Source organism: Thermobia domestica, chromosome 5 (genome assembly GCF_964235325.1).
Source record: "Thermobia domestica chromosome 5, izTheDome1.hap1.1, whole genome shotgun sequence".
NCBI classification, from domain to species: Eukaryota; Metazoa; Arthropoda; class Insecta; order Zygentoma; family Lepismatidae; genus Thermobia; species Thermobia domestica.
In genome coordinates this window covers 23730502-23751902 of record NC_137458.1, presented here as the reverse complement: position 1 = coordinate 23751902, position 21401 = coordinate 23730502, and the positions used below count along the sequence as shown (strand labels likewise).

Sequence of the window (21401 nt, the reverse complement as noted above, 5' to 3'; positions counted from 1 at the left end):
GTACCTGAAGTTGGTCTTTATACAAATACATTTTAACCAAACTTATCACATCGTTAGTGCACTTAAAAGCACTAAGCACAACATTAGAGCTACCATTTTTTGGGATTTATTAAAGATTTTTGGCGTCGGGGCAACTTCAGAAATATCAAATTTAATATAAATTGACGTAGAAATATAGGGTTAACGGCAGTCATTAGTGCATCGTTAGTGCACTTAAAATCACTAACATTAGTGCTACCTTATTTTGCGATTTATTCAAGATTTTTGGTGGAGGACAACTTCAGAAATATCAAAATCTGTACAAATTGACGTAGAAACATGGGGTTAACGACAATCGTTAGTGCACAAAGTACTAACGTTAGTGCTACCATATTTTGGAATTTATTCAAGATTTTTGTTGTGAGGCAACTTCAGAAATATCAAATTCCATACAAATTGACGTAGAAACATGGGGTTAAGGGCAATCGTTAGTGCATCGTTAGTGTACTTAAGCGTTAGTGCTATCAAAGTTTACAAGTTATTGAATATTTTTGGTGGGGGCCAACTATAGAAATATCAAACTCCAAATAAATTGACTTAGAAATGTGGGGTTAACGGCAATCGTTAGTGCATTTAAACGCACTAAGTACTAATGTTAATGCTGCCATATTTAAGAATTTATTGAAGATTTTTTGGTGGAGGCAACTTCAAAAATATCAAATTCCATACAAATTGACTTAGAAACATGGGGTTAACGGCAATCGTTAGTGCATCGTTAGTCCACTTAAACGCACTAAGCACTAACGTTTGTGCTACCATATTTTGGGATTTATTCAAGATTTTTAGTGGGGGACCAACTTCAGAAATATCAAATTCCGTACAAACTGTTAGTGTTTTCTAGAAACACTAACGATGCACTAACGATTGCACTAGAAGAGATCGTTAGTGCTTTTGAATTTGGCGGAAATTTGACGCAATTAAGAATTCCCCATAAATTTCTTATGTGAGTTCCGTGACATGTAATTGTCCATAATTAAACTAATAGTGAAGCACTAACAAAATTCTTAGTTTTATAGAAGCTCTAACAAATGGCACTAGTTTTTTGTTAGTGCTTAAAATGTGGGTGCGAAGTTCACGCTGGTCCCCAAAGTTTTTTTTACTTGTAACACCTACACTAGTGAAGCACTAACGTTAGATGTTTGTGCTCTAAGGAGCACCTACGATGCACTAACAATTGCACTATGAGAGGTAATTAGTGCTTTTGAATTTGGTGGGAGTTTGACGTAATGAATACTTCCCCATGGATTTCTTATGGGAGTTTTGTGGCTTATAATTAATCATATCTAAACTAATGGTGAAGCACTAACGAAACTATTTGTATCTTCTAGAAGTACAGACAATGCACTAAGGAATATCACTATTTTTTTTTTCGTTAGTGAGGGCTAAGTTCACGCTATTTCCCAAAGTTTTGTTTTTACTTGTAGCACCTACACCAATGAGGCGCTAACGTTAGGTGTTGGTGCACTAACGTAAGTCTACTTCCGGGAGTATTACTCTCCCGAGCTAGTCCTATATGTAGCAAAAAATTAGGTCTTTCATATTCATTGGTAGCTCTAACCAAAAATTTGTTGTTAAGGGGTAATACTCAAATAATACAAACCAAGCATCTATGGATCCTCTATATTTATTATATAATTATATTATTAAAGAATGTAGTAAATAGGCAAATGCAACATTCCCTCCTGTGAAGAATATCGGCAATCATATGTTCAGCGACCCGGTCCTAAAAACGTAATCGAAAAATCAGCTGTTATACAACCCATACTGTTTTCTTCCTCATCAGTCATTGTGGCTGTAATTGTTCGGTTTCCCTGGAATTTTCGAAACCATTCTCGAAGAGAATCTAAGTTCACTAGGTATGGGCTCTCTCGTTGCAAAGGTCCCTACAAATATAAAGCAATGCATTAATGACCAAGAAAGGTTATATATATATAAACATCAATCGCACAAGGAGGGCATGAAATCTAGAACAGTGTGAAGTCGTAGTGTGATTGCGAAGGTAAAAGATGGAGGCACCAAGTAAAAAGGTTTGCAGGGATATTGCAATTATAGGAAAGCTAACAGTAGCACTAAGTATAGAAATCTGAAGACACGCTATTATAGAGAAAGAAAAGCTGAAGACACCAACCACAGAAACATAGTGGTATACATGGGCATCGGCAGGGGGGTCGAAGGGGTCGGTCGACCCCCTTGGAAATCTAGTTAATATTACCTTAATCTTGAAGTAGTCAAGCATGTATATTGACCTTAGAAGGTGTTTCCGGAGACAGGATCGTATGTTCCCTCTGTAGCACTTCACGATAATTCCTGTTTTCAAAATCTCAAACGTTGAAAGAATCAAGCAAATTATCCTCAATCGTTCCCATAGAAAATGAGGAGCCACATCTTTTTAATACTTCTGCAGTGGTTTCCTTTGTAAAGCAGAATAAAAGTGTTTCTCTGACTTATTTGTCTGACCTTTGCAACAATCGGAAAAGTATGAGCATTTAACACATATTGATGTTAAAAATAACCCAAGAATTCTGTTTGTGAAGGCAATAATGTCACCAACTCCTCTGCACCTGTTTGCCCTCTGGCTGTAGCAAGGTTATCCTGAATGACCCCGCCTCCTTTTAAACCAAGAATCTTGATGGATTACAGAGAGGGGAAAGGGTCGAGAAAACAAAACTGCAAATGGAGCAGCAGGAACAATGATTCTAATGTTGACAAACATTGTCTACCTTGTTCTTAGTAGCGTTCTGAGCAGAAAGAAATTGAACTTTTTTTTTCCTACGAGAACCCGCGGTTTAAATGTACAATGTTATTTTTAGCGGGGAGGATGGAGATTGACCCTTTTCAAGAAGAGAAAGGTTTAGTTTTGCATAGTTGGTTGTGCGCAGTTATTGGAAATCCCTGTTTCTGGCGTCATATAGGCGGTTTTCGTTTCCAAAACTTCAAAGTTGCTCGGGAGTGTCGGAAACGGATAAATGTGTGTGGTTTTCGATCTCTGGTCTTCCTTCAGAGTTTAGTGGGTGTTTTCCCCTTAGTTTATAATTTACTTAATGTCTCATGTGTAGGTGAGTGAATTGGAAAGAATTGCTTTTTAAAAATTAATCATGCATAAGCATAAGCAAATGAAACTCGATGTTTTTCTAAAACAGCAAGTGTCCTCAAAATTGGAGAACACCAAGCGTAATATTCTGTGTGTTGAAAATCTGAGCGAAGAAAAAGATATGCCGGAGGGCAATATATGTTAGCGTACCTTCTCCCCAAATGTCTCCTTGTGCAACTTTATTAGGTGAGGAGACGTCCTGTGACCCAAAAGACATTGGCAATTATGTAGACTTAAATTTGCAGTCAAGTTTGTCGGACACTAGTCGATATGAAATATTGATGTCACCGTGGCACCCGACCGAAACATATGATTTTAAATAAGATGTTATGCCAGGAAAACGCCCCTTTTTGTATAAGTGGTTTGTTGAATTTCCGTGGCTAGCATATTCTAGAAGGTTGCGAGGGGGATTGTGCAAGCAGTGTGTTCTTTTTTGATCTCCGGTAAAAAGAGGATTGCAAGGGTCTTTTATACTAACACCGTTTAGAAAATACAATGATTTTTTTTTGCATCTGTTCGGCAACACGAACAATCTGAATGGCATCGGACGTCCACAGAACGTGCTCAGTTATTTCGGAATGTTATATCTACGAAAAGGAAAACCGAAAAAACTGTCATCAATTATTGAGACAATTGTCTTTTGTGCGACACATGATTTGTCTTTACGAGGAGAGAATGCTAAATCTTGCAATTTCTACGATCTTCTCCAATTTAAAGTAGATTCAGGAGATATAACATTCAACCAACACTTTGAAACTGCTGCTCAAAATGCAAAATACTTATCTGTGCAGACTCAAAATGAATTCATATCAGTTGCAGGTAACACTTTATATGAACAGTATGTAAAGCCTAAAATTGTTTCTTCCCACTATTATAGTGTGCTTGAAGATGAAACATCTGATATTGGGGGTGTAGAACAATTGTCTATAGGTATTCGGTTTTATGACACTGTTGAAAATCAGATGCGGGAAGATTTAGTAGGTTTCATTCCATTAGGAGAGTTAAGCGCCGCATATATTGCTAGAACAATTCTAAAAGCATTGGAATAACGTGGATTATCTCAGTGTGAACTTGTAGGGCAGGGTTTCGATGGTTGTTCCACCATGGCTGGATGTAGTAACGGTGTACAAAGCATTATCAGACGACAATTCCCAAAAGCGTTTTTTTTTTTTTTTTTTACCATTGTGCATCACACATGCTTAACCTTGTCGTTAATAAGCTATGTTCCGTTTCTTACATACGAAACACAGTGGATACTATCAAAGAAATCACAATTTTCTTTCACGAGAACCCATTAAGAAGAAAGATATCCCAAATATCCCACTTCTTTCTGAAACTCGCTGGACTTCCAAATACAGCAGCATCAGAAAATTTTCTGAACATTTCATAGAACTGTCAATAATTCTACAGTTTCTGAAACTAGAAGCAATGCTTATCGTCTTTTTTGTGCAGGAACAACAGGAACCTTTATTGTTTCTTTGTCAGTTATCAGTCAATATTCTTTGTACCTTGAGCCAGTAGCACAAATTTTACAAGGAGTTCAGTTGAACTTAATGGCGGCAAAATCACACAGTTCGGAGTTGATTTGTATGTTCAAAGAACAGAGAGATACAGCTGAAGTTACATTTCATTAGATCTCGAAAAATGTATTCGTGTTGCTGATGAACTGAATATTCAGCTGTCAGTCCCCAGACTTGCATCTCGACAAGTTCATCGTGCTAATCCTCCATACACAAATGTGGAAGAATATTATCGGCGAACCATATTTATACCGTACATAGATTATTTGTTACAGTCGCTAAATAATAGATTTTCGGAAGAACATAGTCCAGGCTTTTCACTCTTCACATTGCATCCCCGTGAAATTAGACACCTCTAAACTACAATTCATGAAAATGAAGGATGAAATAAATGAAATTTATGAATTTGACAATTTCCTTCCTCAAGCTGAATGCTGGTATGATTTATGGAAACACAGAAATCTAGATGCAGACAGTTTAGAGAAACTCTCTCTTTCTGATTTGATGGATCACGCCACATGTTATCCGGCAATAAAGCAAGAAATACAAGTAACGGTTACCCTCCCCGTTACAATATGTAGTGTTGGAGAAGTTTTAGCACCCTAAGAAGTGTGAAAACGTGGTTAAGGTCAACTATCTCTGAAGAAAGATTGACAGGATTGTGTATGATGAGTCTCCATCGAGAACTTATGAATAAAAATAAAACACAATTCATATCAGACGTGTTGGATGCTTTTGAGAAAGAACCAAGGGTATGCAATTCTTGTTCAAGAAGTAGACCTATATGACACGTAATAATGCTTATTTATATATAGAGATTTTTTATGTGCACTTTCCCTTATATTGTGTGTTCGCTTTTTTATATAATTTGATTGTTCTGTGTTTTGTAAAGTGGTTGCGGAAGAAAGAAAGATTTTGTACATTTTGTGTGAATTTTATGAAACAAGAGAAAAGTTATTTCTACCTGGTGACTTAGTTATTTACAAACACGAAGATGACGACGATTTTATCTTATAAAATCTGCTCTTTTCTTGTTTCGTAAGTAAAACCGTAATATTTTCGTAAATACATTTTTGCATGTGTTATTTTTTTAAATTTCTATTTATGTGAAATGATTAGGTTCTGATTTTCATGCACAAAAAATATTTTCTTGTATTTATCGAGATCCCGAGAGCAGTTTCGTTGTTGCATGACTTCGCAAAGGACTGATAAATAAACATCAAGAAACATAGTACTGTTATAAAGTTTTCTCTTTTTGGGGTTGGTTTATTCTGAGTTTAGTGTCCCTTACAGCCCCGAGGGTGAGATATGGACCTAAAGCTTCATATGGAATACAAACTTCATGAGCTCAACTTCTACCGGGACTCTAACTCGAATCTCCCACACCAAAGGCACGTACGCTAGCAACGTAGTCACGAACATGCATTCTTTCTCTCTCTCTCTCTCCTTGGATTCTTTCAACCTTTGAGATGTTGAAAACAGGAATTGTTATGAAGTATTAAGGAGGAAACATACGATTCTGTCTTCGGAAAGTTCTTCTTAAATCAACATAATATATGTACTTGCATGACTTCCTAATTATAATATTGTGATTTTGTTTTATATATATATATATATATATATATATGTGTGTGTGTGTGTGTGTGTGTGTGTGTATTATTAGTGTTTGTTCTACACACCATGCGAAAGTTTCTGGCGACGCCCATGATGGTATACAAGAGCCAATCAGAGAAGATCTGGGATTTTACTTTTGAGAGAAATACGAGGTAATAAACAAGGAGTTTAAAGATGTACCTGGGTTGTTTATAGGAGACCTGGAGCGTAATGTAATTTTGGGGGGGGGGGGAATTGAGGATGCAAGATAGAGGATACTGGAAAGCATAGTGAAATACAAGGGCGCCCATCAGGGGGCCAAGGTGGGGCACTTGCTCCCCCCTAGAGGAAATTGTACTTCAGAATATCGAAAATCCAATAGAATTTTTTCATTAGTTACAGTAAAATTTGAAACTATTTTTGAAACGTCGCTTATACTTGCCCCTGCTTGGAAACTACAACATGGGCTCCCTTGGTGAGATCGACAAAATTGGAAGTCAAACAGACAAGACTGAGAGAAAAATGCTGAGGGCGTCAAGCAAGTTTGGAGGATTATGGATAGAAAAGATGAAAGACCATGTGGAGAAGCCTGGTTTCATTTGATTGTAGAAAAAAGAAACTTGGACACCAAGGAAAGAAGTCGATGGAGTAAAGATAGGGTATCAAACACCAAAATCTGCAAGCGTAGTTGGATTGTGAAGGAGGAAATAAAGGAACGCCAAAGACTCCTAGGGATAGTTTGATTGTGAAGAGAAAAATGGACGGCGTAAGCTGAGAGAAGGTGCCTATTTTTCAAAACTACTAGATTTGAAATACTATCGTAAAGTTACTCAAAATCAAATATTGTGCAATTATATTCCTAGATATAACATGAAATGATGACAAATTAGAGATATCAGCGTTAGTATTAAGAACGTACTTTTATTATTATTCTAAAACTTCTATTTCATAATTTACTACTTGTAAAAATATATTTTACAAGATTTGTTGCTTTGAGAAATAGGCCCCAGGGGTAAAGATAGTTTGTAAAAAGGAAAATTGGAAGTGTTAAGCAGTCAAATCTCAGGAAGTGGCGCAATTGTTGAAGGGAAAGGTCAGACTGAGATCTGAAACCAGGAGGTGCATTGGATTGTGGAGAGAAAAAATGGGGATATCAAACAGACAAGTCACTCTCTCCGGAGCGAAGAACTTCAAAAAAACTTTTCTTGTTTACAAGTGATGGATATAGTATGTTATAATATTAAGCCATTTAACGTAACTATTCTGAAAAACCAACTGAACGGACTTCACTAATGAGATAACTAGATAATTGGTGTTTACTAAGCTGATTTCTTCTGACGTAAGAAGATACTACAAATAATTGGATGCAATCAAAATACATGGGAGGTTCATTAAACATTTTCCCTGGCCTAGTTATAATTAATGTAGAATACTGACATTTTACGAGGGCAGGTTGAAAAGTTCTCGGCCTGACCCAGAGATGGCACTCCAATCAACAAAATTTGATTGTTCTTGCCTGGGGGTGCTTTTCAATTGTTGGTATAACAAGTGTCAACTTGTTCTCTCAAGTAGTTTGTGTGCAGGCATTGTTCCAGTTAGACGTCTTGCGTGTTAGTTGTGAAAATGGATAAACATGAATATCGTGTAGTAACCACATTTTTCGTTTTGGATGGATTAACCCCTACGGAATTTCATCCAAAGTTGACAAAAGTTTACGGGGACTCTGCTCCTTCTATGTCAACCGTTAAAAAGTTGGCAGCTGAATTTAAACGTGGTCGCACATTCCTCGAAGATGACCCACGTGAAGGAAGGCGGAAAACCGCCACCACACCGGAAACAATCGAAAAAGTGCATGACATCGTGTTGGACGACAGGCGAGTGAAGGTGAGTGAGATAGCTGAGAGTTTGGGGATATCGGAGGAACGGGTGCTAAACACCTTGCACAAAGAACTAGGAATACGAAAGCTCTGCGCAAGATGGGTGCCGCATGCCGACCAAAAGCAAATGCGAAAAGGATTTTCGCAGCAATCTTTGGACCGATGAAAAGGGATCCGACCGATTTTGTGCGGCGATTTGTGACAATGGATGAGACATGGGTTCACCACTACACACCAGAAATGAAACAGTAATCCAAGCAATGAATGGAAGCCGGTCGTGCAGCGTCGAAGAAAGCGAAGACGATCGTATCGGCCGGAAAGGTTATGTGTTTTGGAATGCAAAAGCGATCACGTTAATTGATTACCTTGCAAAAGGGAGAACAATTACAGGCGAAAATTACTCCAACCTTCTTGACCAGCTGGATGCCAAAATTCGCAAGAAGAGGCCTGGCTTGAAGAAGAAAATTCATCTTTCACCAGGACAACGCACATGTGCACAAGGGTACGTGGACGATGGGAAAACTGCGGAATTTGGAGTACGATTTGCTCGGCCATCCTCCATATTCTCCTGATTTTGGCATCATCGGACTTCTATCTGTCCCAAAACGTGCTTCACATCTAATGAAGAAGTTGAGAGGGTCGTGGATGACAATTTTCACAACCTTCCAGACACTCACTTTCGGGAAGGATGTTGGAGAAACGCTGGACTAAGTGTATTGAAGTTATGGGAGATTATGTCGAAAAATAAAATCATTTTTGAACTGAAATTCGCAGTCTTTCATTGTCAGGCCGAGAGCTTTTCACCCCGCCCTCGTAACTCTATAGATTATGAGAAAAGTTTCATCTTTCAACTTGGAACATTTACTGTGTTACAGGCACTAAAGCGAAAAAAAGTGTAAAGATGGATGCGATTAAAGCCTGAACGGTGTTCCTATGCATACTAAAGCAACCATTTGATGATACGAAAAAAATAAAGAGAGGAAGCCCCATCATGTGACGTTGTGAAGTACTAGAATCGTCAGTTCAAGTCTGATCGGACTTTCGTAGAAACGGCACCCATTCCGGAACGACTTCAGTTTGCCATTGATGAAGACAAGTAAAAGCCTATATCTTGGAAGATCACCGCATAACCGTTCTCCAACTGCCTGAAGATCACAAGATATGCTAGAGATCTGTAAAAATAATAATAATAATCCATGAGCACTTATACGTGCATACAGTGTCTGCCCAATGAGTTCCCCGGCTAGTGACACGTTTCCAAAAGCAGGAACGAAGAGAACAATTACAAAAAAAAGGTGGGAAGATAGTACAATATAAAACACGAATGGAGGGAGAATTGAACAAATGAACGAGATAGTATAGCAATCTAATATTAGAAAAAAAGCAAAGTCGAAGGTCAATTTCAGAAAATATGACAATCCTTGGATAATATGCGAAGAGTTTCATGAAGAACATAACGCCTATTTAAAAATGTATGTTAGAAGAGCGAAACAAAAGATGCTTTTTCGATTATATTCGTGTAACCTCACTTTCACCCGCTCCTAAAATACATTTTGATTGGAAACAACTACTGTCGCGTATATTTCTACGCGAATTCTAATCACAAACCTTAATCTACAATCTACTATGTTCCTATATTTTGCCAAATCGTATTTTTACCTTAAATGCAGCATTGTCTTCTGGGGTTCTTCGACACAACTGCAGACAAGAAAAACGTGAGAGCCATATACGATTCAATGTTCCAATTCACTGCTCCGTTCACAAGTGATTTGAGCATGTAAAGAATCACATAAACAAATCATAGTACTTGCAGAACTCAATGGAAACAACATTATCCAATAGACCAGGTCTTTTCAGCGTATTGTATGGATACCACTGGTGATACGCCGGGCGCTGTTCGTGGTACGTACGACTTATGGTGGTATCGGGCCCCCCCCTAAACTTTGGCTGGCTCCCCTAAAAGTTTCACGGTAGGCTTGCAAGTGAACTATAATATGGTGATGAAGTATAATATGATTGGGTTGGGCCCCCCATAAATTTTTGGGCTGACTACGGGCCGGGGTGGTATTAAATAATAATATGCTCTCGAGGAGGTACGTCAGTGGAAAAGGTTAAGAACTCCAATAGACAATTAATTACTAACTGATAAATTTATAAAATAGTCTGTCCTCCTTTTGTTTTTGGAAAAGTTTACATGAAAATGAAATCAACCAAAACTACAATTTTAATATTGAAAACTAGTATTAAAATTATCATTCCAAATAATCATATTATAATTTATTTTTTATTATAAACCTAGTTAACCATTACCATGAAAATATGTAGCACGTAATGTATCTAGCACGTAGATTTTTATATTATCGGACTTTTGCAATAGAGGCACAAGATCACAAGTTAATTCTGGCCCTCTATACCTAGTCATAACTCGGCTTTATAATCCAAATCCTTCACTGTAAATACTACACGCCTCTGGAACAGTGTTTCTTTCAGAAACAATGTTCCGGGGGGGGGCACACTTAGTATTCCGGGGGGCACTGCTGATACTATTCTATTTATTGTATTATAGACGTATTATTTTGGTCTTCTCCGGGGGCACTGTCCCCCCCCCCAAAAAAAAAAACAGGTCTGGAAGAAACACTGCTCTGGAACAGTTTACCTCAGTCAATCCAAAATGTTTCAACACTTACCAATTAAAAAAGAATCTGTGAATTCCCTTCTCTCAGACAAAGTAGGACATGAACTACCTACATGATTATTAAATACCTACTAAAATAATAACTCAGGAGCACAGAGCACTTCTGTTTTTGTCCACATGCCTTTGATAATGTAACCGCTCCTTGTACATGAGCACACTCGATACTGCTATTTGCACCGCTATTGTAATGGAATATTACTGCTATTTACACTACTATTGTCATAGAACGAAAAAAAAAATACATCGAATAATACAATAAAGCTACAACTGTAGAACTTATTTACTCACCTTAGGTCTGTTACATGTGTCTTCCTTCACAAAACCAAGCGCTGCAAGTATTAAGCTTGTATATGACCCTTCCGTTTCTTCTCCTTCCTCAGTAGAAAGGTACGCACAGATTTCGTCCACATCCTTAACGATGTTTCCGGTTACAATCTTCACCTATCAACAGAAAAAGATTCTATGATGCTATTCATTTGTTTCTATAAGTCATTTTTTATACGTCTATGAATAGTAACAAGAAGCAAGGTCAGATTAAAGGGGCTTAGGGTAGCTGTAGACCCGGGGGCCTTCAGATGGACGCGGGCCTCCACCCTGATCAAAATATCAATTGGCTGTCTAGAAAGAATCATACAAGATACAATCATTATCATAAATTAAAATATGACCAAATATATGAAACAAATTTCTCCGTTTGTCACATCTACTGTCTTAATAAATTTGTACCAATCAGGTTTAGAAAAGAGGATGGAGTATAGTGCATGCGAATCGTGATTCATATTTTCTCGTTGGATAAAAGTTTTCTACAGTTTCATGTAATCGTAGAAGATCCAGTCCCTATCAAGCAGAGAAATTAATTCACTGCGTGGATGCACAACCCATTATTATTATTATTATTATTATTATTATTTTGTTTGTTTGTTTTTTTAATGTAAAGTTCCGTCTGTTTATAAACTCCGTATTCTTGGAGTCGGGTACAATTTTTGACCACAAAATAATAGAAGGTTTACTTCGTGTATTTCCTCAACTTTCCTGCTATACTTTCACAGAATATTAGGCGAAATCAACAGAGGCCATATATTTTTTCTGCCACATGTAGGATTAAAAATAGTTCAAAAAGATATATCGGTTATCTTATGCGTTCTGTTATTTCCGTTGAAAATCGAAATATGGGGCATATTTCGTAGCCGGGGCTTGTTACAACGTAACGTCCCTAGGGGTCTTATTCCGTAGCAGTATTTGCAAAAAATGTGGAGTATATGCATCGTAAAACTTGCAAAAATTAGTTGTAAATGTTATGCTCAGTGGCGTATTTACGATTTTGTTTCGGGGAGGGCTTTGCTAACTTTCGGGGGGGCTTTGCCTGAAAATGTGAAAATTCTGCAAGATATTTCATATACTTTACTATAGTAAGATTTCGGGGGGGCTTAAGCCCGGAAGCCTCCCCCCTAAATACGCCACTGGTTATGCTTATCATCGCAAACTAAAATGAAGACTTAGGCCAGCTACACACTATGAGATAAATCCTAGGAAATATCTTAGGATTAGAATTTTAAAATCAGAAGATAAATTAGCAATATATACCTTATCTGTCCTGCACCACGCTTCATTTTGTTGAGTATTTTTGCTCTTTCGCTCCCATATGGGAGAAAACAAATTTGTTTTCACTTTCTCTCACCTGATGTCGCTTAAATCGAAATCTTCTGAATTTTCGTTCCGAAATAAAGCGTGCTCTAAACAAGAGAAATCTCATAGGATCGTTCAGAACATAGGTAATGACATGCGATCTGATGCCATATCTAATGCGCCATTATAGTCAAGGCAATGACATTTTTGTTTGGAGGGACCCAATACTTTCCGAGCGTACCATGTACTGTAAATTTCTCAATACATAATTTTCGACCTATGTATTAAAGTCATTTGTTGCTTACTCAAACCAAAATTAATGTGGGAGCTTTGGAATAATCCAGAAAGAATCATATTTTGGGGAATAATTTCTTTATTTGTATATTATTTCATTGTAAACTCTGTATATGGTCATTTCAAATGGATGATTATTGAAATAATACATCTTAATCCGATACAAAAACATAGATCAATAATTGGACAGAATTTTCTAAGATTGTCCACCAGTCCGAAATGTTGGAATAAAGAAGTGGTAGGGAACGGGAGAACCCCGAGAAAACCCACGCGCACTGTGTTTGTCCACCACAAATTTCACTTGGCGCGAGCTGGGATTGAACCGAGGACCCCATACATCAGAGGTAAACATTTTACTACTAACCCATCGAGACTCCCCTGCAGATCATTCTATTTGGTTCAATATTCGTAAGGTGCCTGACATTTAACATGTAATACCTTACAAACGGTACAAGCTATGGTAAAAATCATTACACCAATGAATTTCCGAGAAAATTTTACATAAATTTTTGATGTATCATTTGCATCTATTCCCATTTGAAAGACCGAAACTTGAATCCAATATGGCGGATCCAAGTTGGCGGCCGGGATGGGTAGCTTGTGTCAGAGAAGTAATACTTAATCCAGTTTATTTTGCATATGCCTACATTCATGTCCAGTTACATCTAAAGAAATTAAAAGCAATTTTATGTTCAAGCGTTATAGTAGGTCTAGTGTATGATTGAATTCCGGATGGAAAAAAATTGAAATGAAATCTGAGTTTTACGACACACGGTTATGCCAGTTAGGCTAAAGGAGACGGTGATTATGAGAGATGAGTGAAATGGTGGAATGAACAAAGTGGGAGGAAACGGGAGAACCCCGAGAAAACCCACGCACACCGTGTTTGTCCACCACAAGGTTCACTTGGCGGGAGCTGGGATTGAACTCGGAACCCTATGCACCAGAGATGAACTCTATCACTGAGCCAACGCGGCCCTATTAAATTCCGAGTATATGAAGTCCCATAAATATTCAAATTACCTGTATGGTACGCTAGAATACAATACAATACACATTGTGCCGGGGAGAACTTTGCATTTGAATCAATTTTACACGAAGGGACACTTCACAAATGTACCTCGTTAGTATCACAAGCGAAAATGAGAAATATAAAAATTATACAATGAATTTAAAAAAAAAAAACAGAATCTTAGCGTAAAATGAAAAGAAATCACTAACAGAAGAATCAAAAAATAAAGAAACCAGAAACTAAATGTCAAATTTAAATTTGATACAAATCTATACCTGTAGGTTACACCTGTATCTTTAAAATTCAGGGGGAATTCTACAGCTTTGGGATGGGAACTTTTTTTCCTTGTAACATGTCTAGATATAACATTGTGTTGCATATTTTGTATCACTGTTGCTAAGCATTAATATTTAACAGTCAAAAATGTTAGTTATGACATAACCAAAAGTTCTATCGTACTATTAAAGCTAGGACTTACATTTGAGGGGTGACAAGAGAATTTCCTTTGCATCTATACAGAATTTAATTTAATAACTACAAATAGTACAATATTGTCTCTTTGGCTTTGTGTAGTTTAAATCTCTGGCTACTTACTAGTTAAGTGTTAGACTATTCTGAATGTCTACTTACAGTCCATCCTCCTGGTAAGTCGTCAAGAAGTTCCAATGTATTAGTCACTGAGATCTCACAGTCACCAGTAAACTCAAGCTGCAAACCTCCCAATTGTACCATTTGTCTATCACATTCACATTCCTCAACTTTATAAACCTCTATTCGGTTGTTATCACACTGAAAGAAAATGAAATCCAGTGCTTTATTAATAAACAATATATCATCAACCGTACGAATATGGAAGAAGTCAAATTTTTCAGTCTTTGGTTTTCCTTTTCTTATAAAAGAGAAATGTAGTGTCATGGGGTAGCTCTGTAATGTTGTCGAAAAATCAGTGCCTTTCCAAGTAATATGAAGGAAAATATATTTTAAAAACCTCCATTTTTTTCATCGCTTTTGTGTGACGTCAATGTTTCTGCCCCATAGAGTACATATTGGAATCAATAAAAACAAAATCTCAATATTTAATTAGAAGTGTGTTCAATACAAAAATTAGCTAATCGTACTTCAAAATAAAAAAAATCTGACGTCTTTAGAGTGTAAAAAAAATTCAATTTATAGTATTTCAGTAATATATGCCTTCTTGATTATCTTCCATGCGTCTCAGGGGTAGCCTTCCCAGTTTAGGAACCAGTGGAGTATTGGATCTGTTAAAAAAATATAAAAGATTAGGAAATGTTGTGATTTATAAGTAGTGAAGCGTAGGTACTCATTGAAAAACTAAAGATTATCACCCATGTTGTACAGTACCACCATATTTACACGAAGGTAAAATATTACATTTAGAAACATACATTGCATTTCCGTTACTATTGGCGGATTGTAGAATTTATTATCCCTTATATCCAGAGTAAAATTTACCTGCGAAAAGCATAAGATTTCTTAAAAGCAAGACTTGCAAGACTCTTGAAAGCAAAACCAAGACTGAGTGTGCAAGACCAAGACAAGAGTCCCAGTGCAAGACCAAGACCAAGACGAACACCACCCGGGTCTTGGTCTTGCGTTTGCTCATCACTAAATATTACGTTAAACAGTTGTTGCAGACTTGGATTCTTCAAACCAAAACACACAATTAGCACGCTCAGGACCAGTAAAGGCAACTATCTTTGGTGCAACTGCCACTAGCGCTTACAGTGGATTGTTCCTGAACTAGTGTACTGCGTGAGTCAAAACTTGATATATTTTGCTACAGAATGACATTAAAACCATGTCTGTAAGATAAATTAATAAGTAATACGAGTTTTCAAAGTTGTAAAATCCTTTTTGATACACCCTGTATGTTTACGTAATTTCCTTTTCTTATCTCCTTTAAGAAATGAATTAATATTCTTGAACTATTATAAGCTAAAGTACCTCTGACATATTGCTGGGAAAGTAGGCATGCAAAGCCACAGACAAGTATGTGACTACCACAGTTGCAATTCAGATGATTAATTATGAAAAATCAATAAGTAGAGAATAGTTAATTGTTAAGAGCATGACTTACTAAAAATAATACAAATTTTTTTTCTTGTACTTGTTTATTCATAAGTGAAAGGAGATAATCAAATGCAACTTACCACAATCATAGATAATGTTATTCTACAACAGAAAATATAGACCTGAAAAATTTTAAGTGTCATTCACAGAAATTACAGTGTTGCCAGAAAAGCAATTAACCCAAAATCTAAGTTAAGGAGCGACTAGAGGAACGAACTCAACTGCATTTGATTCCGCCATGTTGTCTTGAAATCCCGTGAACTACTTTTTAAATAATTGTATTTAGTTTGTAATCAACAAAGTAGGTTTAACATACAGTTATTAAAATTAAATAATAAAATTATTTAAAAAGTAGTTAACAGGATACCAAAACAACATGGTACGTAATCAAATGCAGTTGAATTCGTTCCTCTAGTCGCGTCCTTAACTTAGATTTTGGGCGACTTGTTATTCTGGCAATTATAATTTCTATGGATGTCAACATTTTAAATTCTTTAGGTTTATATTTTCTGTTGTAGAATAACATTATCTATGATTGTGGTAAGTTGCATTTCGTTATTTCCTTTCGCTTATGAATAAACAAGCAAAAGAAAAATGGTAAATTTTGACGACCCGCTCAGGAGAGTAATGCTCCCGGAAGTACGTTTGTTCGCGCGCTACTCTAGCCAGCTGTTTTACGCGCTATCCTAGCCAGTTGTTTCAAGTTGGTTACAAAATGTATATCATGGAGTACAAGGGGAACAAAACGAACCCTATATCATGGAGTACAAGGGGGACAAAACGAGCCCTGCGGGCTTCTAACCCGTTCCTAGTACTACCGGTACTACTTATCTGCAGAAAAGTAAGTAAATCACTTGTTTTAGTATCATTTTCATATTATTTTAATTTAAAAAGTGTTATAAAAATGTAAAAAAAAACTTTCCTCGGGCCGGGTTTGAACTCACGCCAAAAGAGATTTTCGTTATTAGTATATAGCACTAGCCCACTCGACCACGAAGACCAACAACAACAATAGTTTGATTTCTGCTATTTGAATGCAACGTGGCAAGAAATGGATAACGCCAACCAATCAGAACTGTGCTCTTCGTTCCTACTTCCAGGAGCATTACTCTCCTGAGCTAGTCCTAAATTTTGTATTATTTTTAGCAAGTCAGATTCTTAACTCATGTAGGGTAGGTAGTTTTAAGGCAGAGAACACTTACGGGGATTTCAGAAAGCTCGATTTCCGGTAGACTCGCGTAACTTCATGCATATTTTGGACCTTCCTAGTGGATGTATAGTTAGTAAACGCGCCTTCAACATGGGACAAGATGGTTCGATTTTCTGATACGACCATGTGTAATTCAGACACTATATGAAACGGAAGGTCAATGCCTTGTTGCTGAAATGAATGGTCGAATGAATTATTCATTGCTTTAAAAAGTATCAAAACCGAATGCATACTTGAATTGAAATACATAATGAAAATGTTATTGTGTCCCTACTTTAGAAGTTAATAATTATTATAATTATGTGAAAATAAAGCTAGTTAAATTCACAATTACTTAGTTGTTTGAATCCGTTTCAAATTACAGTGTTACTAATTAAGTATGTAAATGTATACATAAGTAATATAATGATTTGTTACAGAAAAATTGAGAAATAAAAGAAACAAGTTGAGCAATCATGGCAACATGAATTGTTTTCTGTTTCTTGAATAACTTGAATTCAATATGCTGAGAAATATACTTAAAATGCAATGGCAAACTAGTTGTCATTTTTCACGTAATATTTGCACCTTAAGTAAGAATTTAAATAACGTCATCAAAGTGAAAAATTGTTCGACCTCTCAACCGGCTGGAGGTGTTTTTCGGTTTCGCTGACATTGCCAATGTGCCTTCCCTCTTGTAGAACTCTGGAACCGCCACTGCTCGTGTCATAAAACTCTCACATTTTGAATAGAAGTTTCCTATTAGAAAAAAATAATAGAAATCCCATGAATTTCATGCAGAAAACTAATGAACATCATGAAACTCTCGTGTCTTAAATAGAAATTCACCATAGAAAATAATAGAAATCAGAAAATTTCTCCAGAAGGTTATTTGCATTATGAAACTCTCCTGTTTTGAATCCAAATTTCCCATAGATGATAGAAATATCATTAACTCTCTGTAGGAAGATATGTATATCATGAAACTCGTACCTTTAATCCATTTTTGTATCACAAATAATGGAGATTCCATGAATTCTCTCCGAAACGTTATTCACAATATAAAACTGTCATATCTTGAATCGAAGTTTCCAATAGAAAATAATGGAGATCCTATGAATTGTTTTCAAAAAGTTATTCACATATTAGTACCAGTTACTTAGCCTAACTTTTGTGTCCCTGGGTTCCTCAAGGTTTAAAAACTTTGCATCCATTAAAAGTTTTTGAAAGACTTTTGATTAAATTTTCTATTTTAAAATATTCTTGCACTCATTTAAAAGTTTTCAAATAAATTAATTATCACTTTCAAATTTAAGTTTAAAATTATTAAACTTTTTGAAAACATTTGTTTAAAACTTTTGAACACTGTTTTAAAATTTTGTTTCAACTTTCTTGTTTAAAATTTTTCAAGTTCAAAAATTTTTACTCCCATCGATTTTTTTTTTTTTTGATTAAATGTTTAAGTTTTAAAATTGTTTAGAGTTGTTGAATTTTTAAGAAAACTTTAGTTTGAAAATTTTGTTTATTTTTTTTCGCTACTTAAGTATTTATAACTCACGTTAGTGAAAACTTTTGCATGCCAAATGAAAAATGTTTCTAAAGAATCGAAACTTTATGACAGGAAGATCCGGCAACGCTATATACAACAATATCATTATCATGTTGCAATCATACATATTAGAACAAGCTTATGCAGTATCAACAGAATTACATCACATCCGTCTATGACGTGTGCATCATTATTCTCGTATATAAGTATGGTTCGTAATAGTATCCGTTATAACGTCATCATAGCTACTTATATACAGTTTCTAAACGCACGTGATGTGGTGAAACCATTTACCAAGATCTCTACTTTAAATTAGAATACTTCTTTAAAATTATGTCTAACCAAGTTATGTCTATCAAGTTTGGATCCAGATTACTTATGATTCTGAAAAGTGATAAGAATGTAATTTTACCTCGAATGTACCTACCCATGGAAATTGAAAAACAACAGGAACTACTAAGTTCCAGTACCGTGTACCCATTTTACAGAGGACTTGGCGAAAGTGCAAAACCTTGTATCTACACTTTTTATGGAATTTTAGATTTTGGTTGCATTCAATTCCCCACATCTGAATCTACGTGTGTGCAAAAGCTCGTAAACGAAAATCCAATAAAAAAAACTTGAAAAACTAACTTTTAAAACCTCGTACCGTGTATAAGATAATGTAAAAGCAGAACGGTTTTATTGCTCTCCTGAAAAGTTTGGTTTTGATGAGTTACGAGGTTTTGTACTTTTGCCGTCGATGTTGCAAATTTAAATTTAGTACTCAAACGCCTGAAATAACATTCCATGTTAAAATTGAAAATAATACTTACTGTTAGTGGATCATTTGGTGTGCATTAGCTATCAGGCCCGCAACCAGCCACAGAGGTTTGGAGGAGCATGAATATGTCAGGGGGGGCAAGTCATTACCAATAGCTAAATTGTGTTTTTTATATTAATAATAGGGACATTCCATGTCAAATTAGCAAGTCATCAGGCTTGACCATCTCAAATTTTAGTTAAAAATGGTGCACAGCTTTACTACAGTGGGAGATGAAAAAATCCCAAATATTGCCCCTCTCCTTCTGAAAGTGTCACCATACAGGGTGTTCAAAAATTTCAAAAAAGGGCATTTTTCAGTTACATTGATTATTAAAAATTGTCATAAAATTTTAAACATATGCACTAGAGACATGGAACAAACACCATTGGAAAGCTTAAAGACTCTTCTACAAGTTGTAATATATTGAAGAAACTTGTACAATAAAAAATAACACTTCAAAAGTTCAAATTCAAATTTGAATTTTGAATTTCGCACAGAAATGTCGCACTGGATTTGTTCAAAATTGTCCAGGTTGTAGTGTGTACTAAAATACCACAAAGTTGCATTTTGGGCACTCAATGATATCCAATTCAAAATTCAACATAAACCGAACATTGCGAGATATTGACCATGTGAATATCTGGGTTCAGATCGATAACCACTTGCCTGCAGATATTTACCTGCATCATCAAAGGAATTTGTATTCAACTTCATTTGTTTCTTGATGTATTTATTTGAATTTACACAATTATCCACCTTTCGAGTTATTTAGAGAGGTATTAACTTGAAAGGTGGATAATTGTGTACACTCAAATGAATACATCAAGAAACAAATGAAGTTGAATATAAATTCCTTTGATGCTGCGGGTAGATAGCTGCAGGCAAGTAGTTATAGATTTGAACCCAGTTATTCACATGGTCAATATCTCGCAATGTTTGCTTTATGTTGAATTTTGAATTGGGTATCATTGAGTGCCCAAAATGCAACTTTGTGGTATTTTAGTACACACTACAACCTGGACAATTTTGAACAAATCCAGAGCGATATTTCTGTGCGAAATTTAAAACCCAAATTTGAATTTGAATTTTTGAAGTGTTATTTTTTATTGTACAGATTTTTTCAATATACTACAACTTGTTGAGCAATCTTTAAGCTTTCCAATGGTGTTTGTTTCATGTCTCTAGTGCACATATTAACCATTTTATGTTAATTTTTAATAATCAATATAAATGAAAAAATTCCCTTTTTTGAAATTTTTGAACACCCTGTATGGGGACAATTTCAAGAGGAGAGGGGTAATATTTGGGATTTTTCCATCTCCCACTGTAATAAAGCTGTGCACCAATTTTTACAAAAATCTGAGATCGTCAGGTCAGATTTTGTCATTTTATTGGTTGATTTCACATGGAATGTCCCAATAGCATTTTGTGTTAAGGTCTGGAGGAGCCACGAAAAGCTTAGAGGGGTCCGACCCCTTTAGCCCCCCTCTCGTTGCGGGCATGTTGGCTACCATGATGGATATTACAACGTCAGCATGAAATACAATATTTGGTGTTGAAATAATGCTTCATCAAACGAAAAGTACAATATATGTAGAAAGAAATATTGTGTACCTGTCAAAAACTGAGTGGAACAAATTTACAAATGCATTGAGTGGAACAACTGCATTGCAACGTGAAACATTCTGTTAAAGTGAGTTGCAAAATAAGTTACTGTTCTGGAAACGTATAATACATTTCGTACAACATTTGTATAGTCTGTATGAAGTTTGTCGACATCGATCATGAGTATACAGTTGTATTAATAGACAGTTTCTATATGACAATATGGTCTAAGATTTTCCACCGATGGTATTGCCATAGACTAGAGAAGACTTCAGATCGAATTAAAATTATAATGTAAAGAAAAACAGGTGTAAGAAATGTAAAATAAATTTGTAAGCAATATCCAAATCCTTTGCTCAACAATTACGTTTGCGATTAAGCATGACCAATCAGTGAGATTACTGAAAGTAAAAAT

At 35.9% G+C, this 21401-nt stretch overlaps 1 protein-coding gene across 2 annotated transcripts in view; it reads right to left on the bottom strand.

Annotated features, from left to right (window-relative positions):
- Nucleotides 1-1656: 1656 nt before the first annotated feature.
- Nucleotides 1657-21401, bottom strand: part of LOC145684605 (uncharacterized) — a 54035-nt gene continuing 34290 nt past the window's right edge. The window contains exons 1-4 of one of the 2 annotated variants that reach the window (XM_081756995.1): nucleotides 15919-15970; nucleotides 14378-14536; nucleotides 11104-11256; nucleotides 1657-1922 (exon numbers count right to left, since the gene is read on the bottom strand). In XM_081756995.1, coding sequence (XP_081613121.1) covers nucleotides 1749-1922; nucleotides 11104-11256; nucleotides 14378-14536; nucleotides 15919-15927 — 495 coding nt within the window. In that variant the 5' untranslated portion in view covers nucleotides 15928-15970 and the 3' untranslated portion in view covers nucleotides 1657-1748. Of the gene's footprint in view, nucleotides 1923-11103; nucleotides 11257-14377; nucleotides 14537-15918; nucleotides 15971-21401 lie in introns of those variants that run through there. The other variant, XM_081756994.1, reaches the window with a different exon arrangement.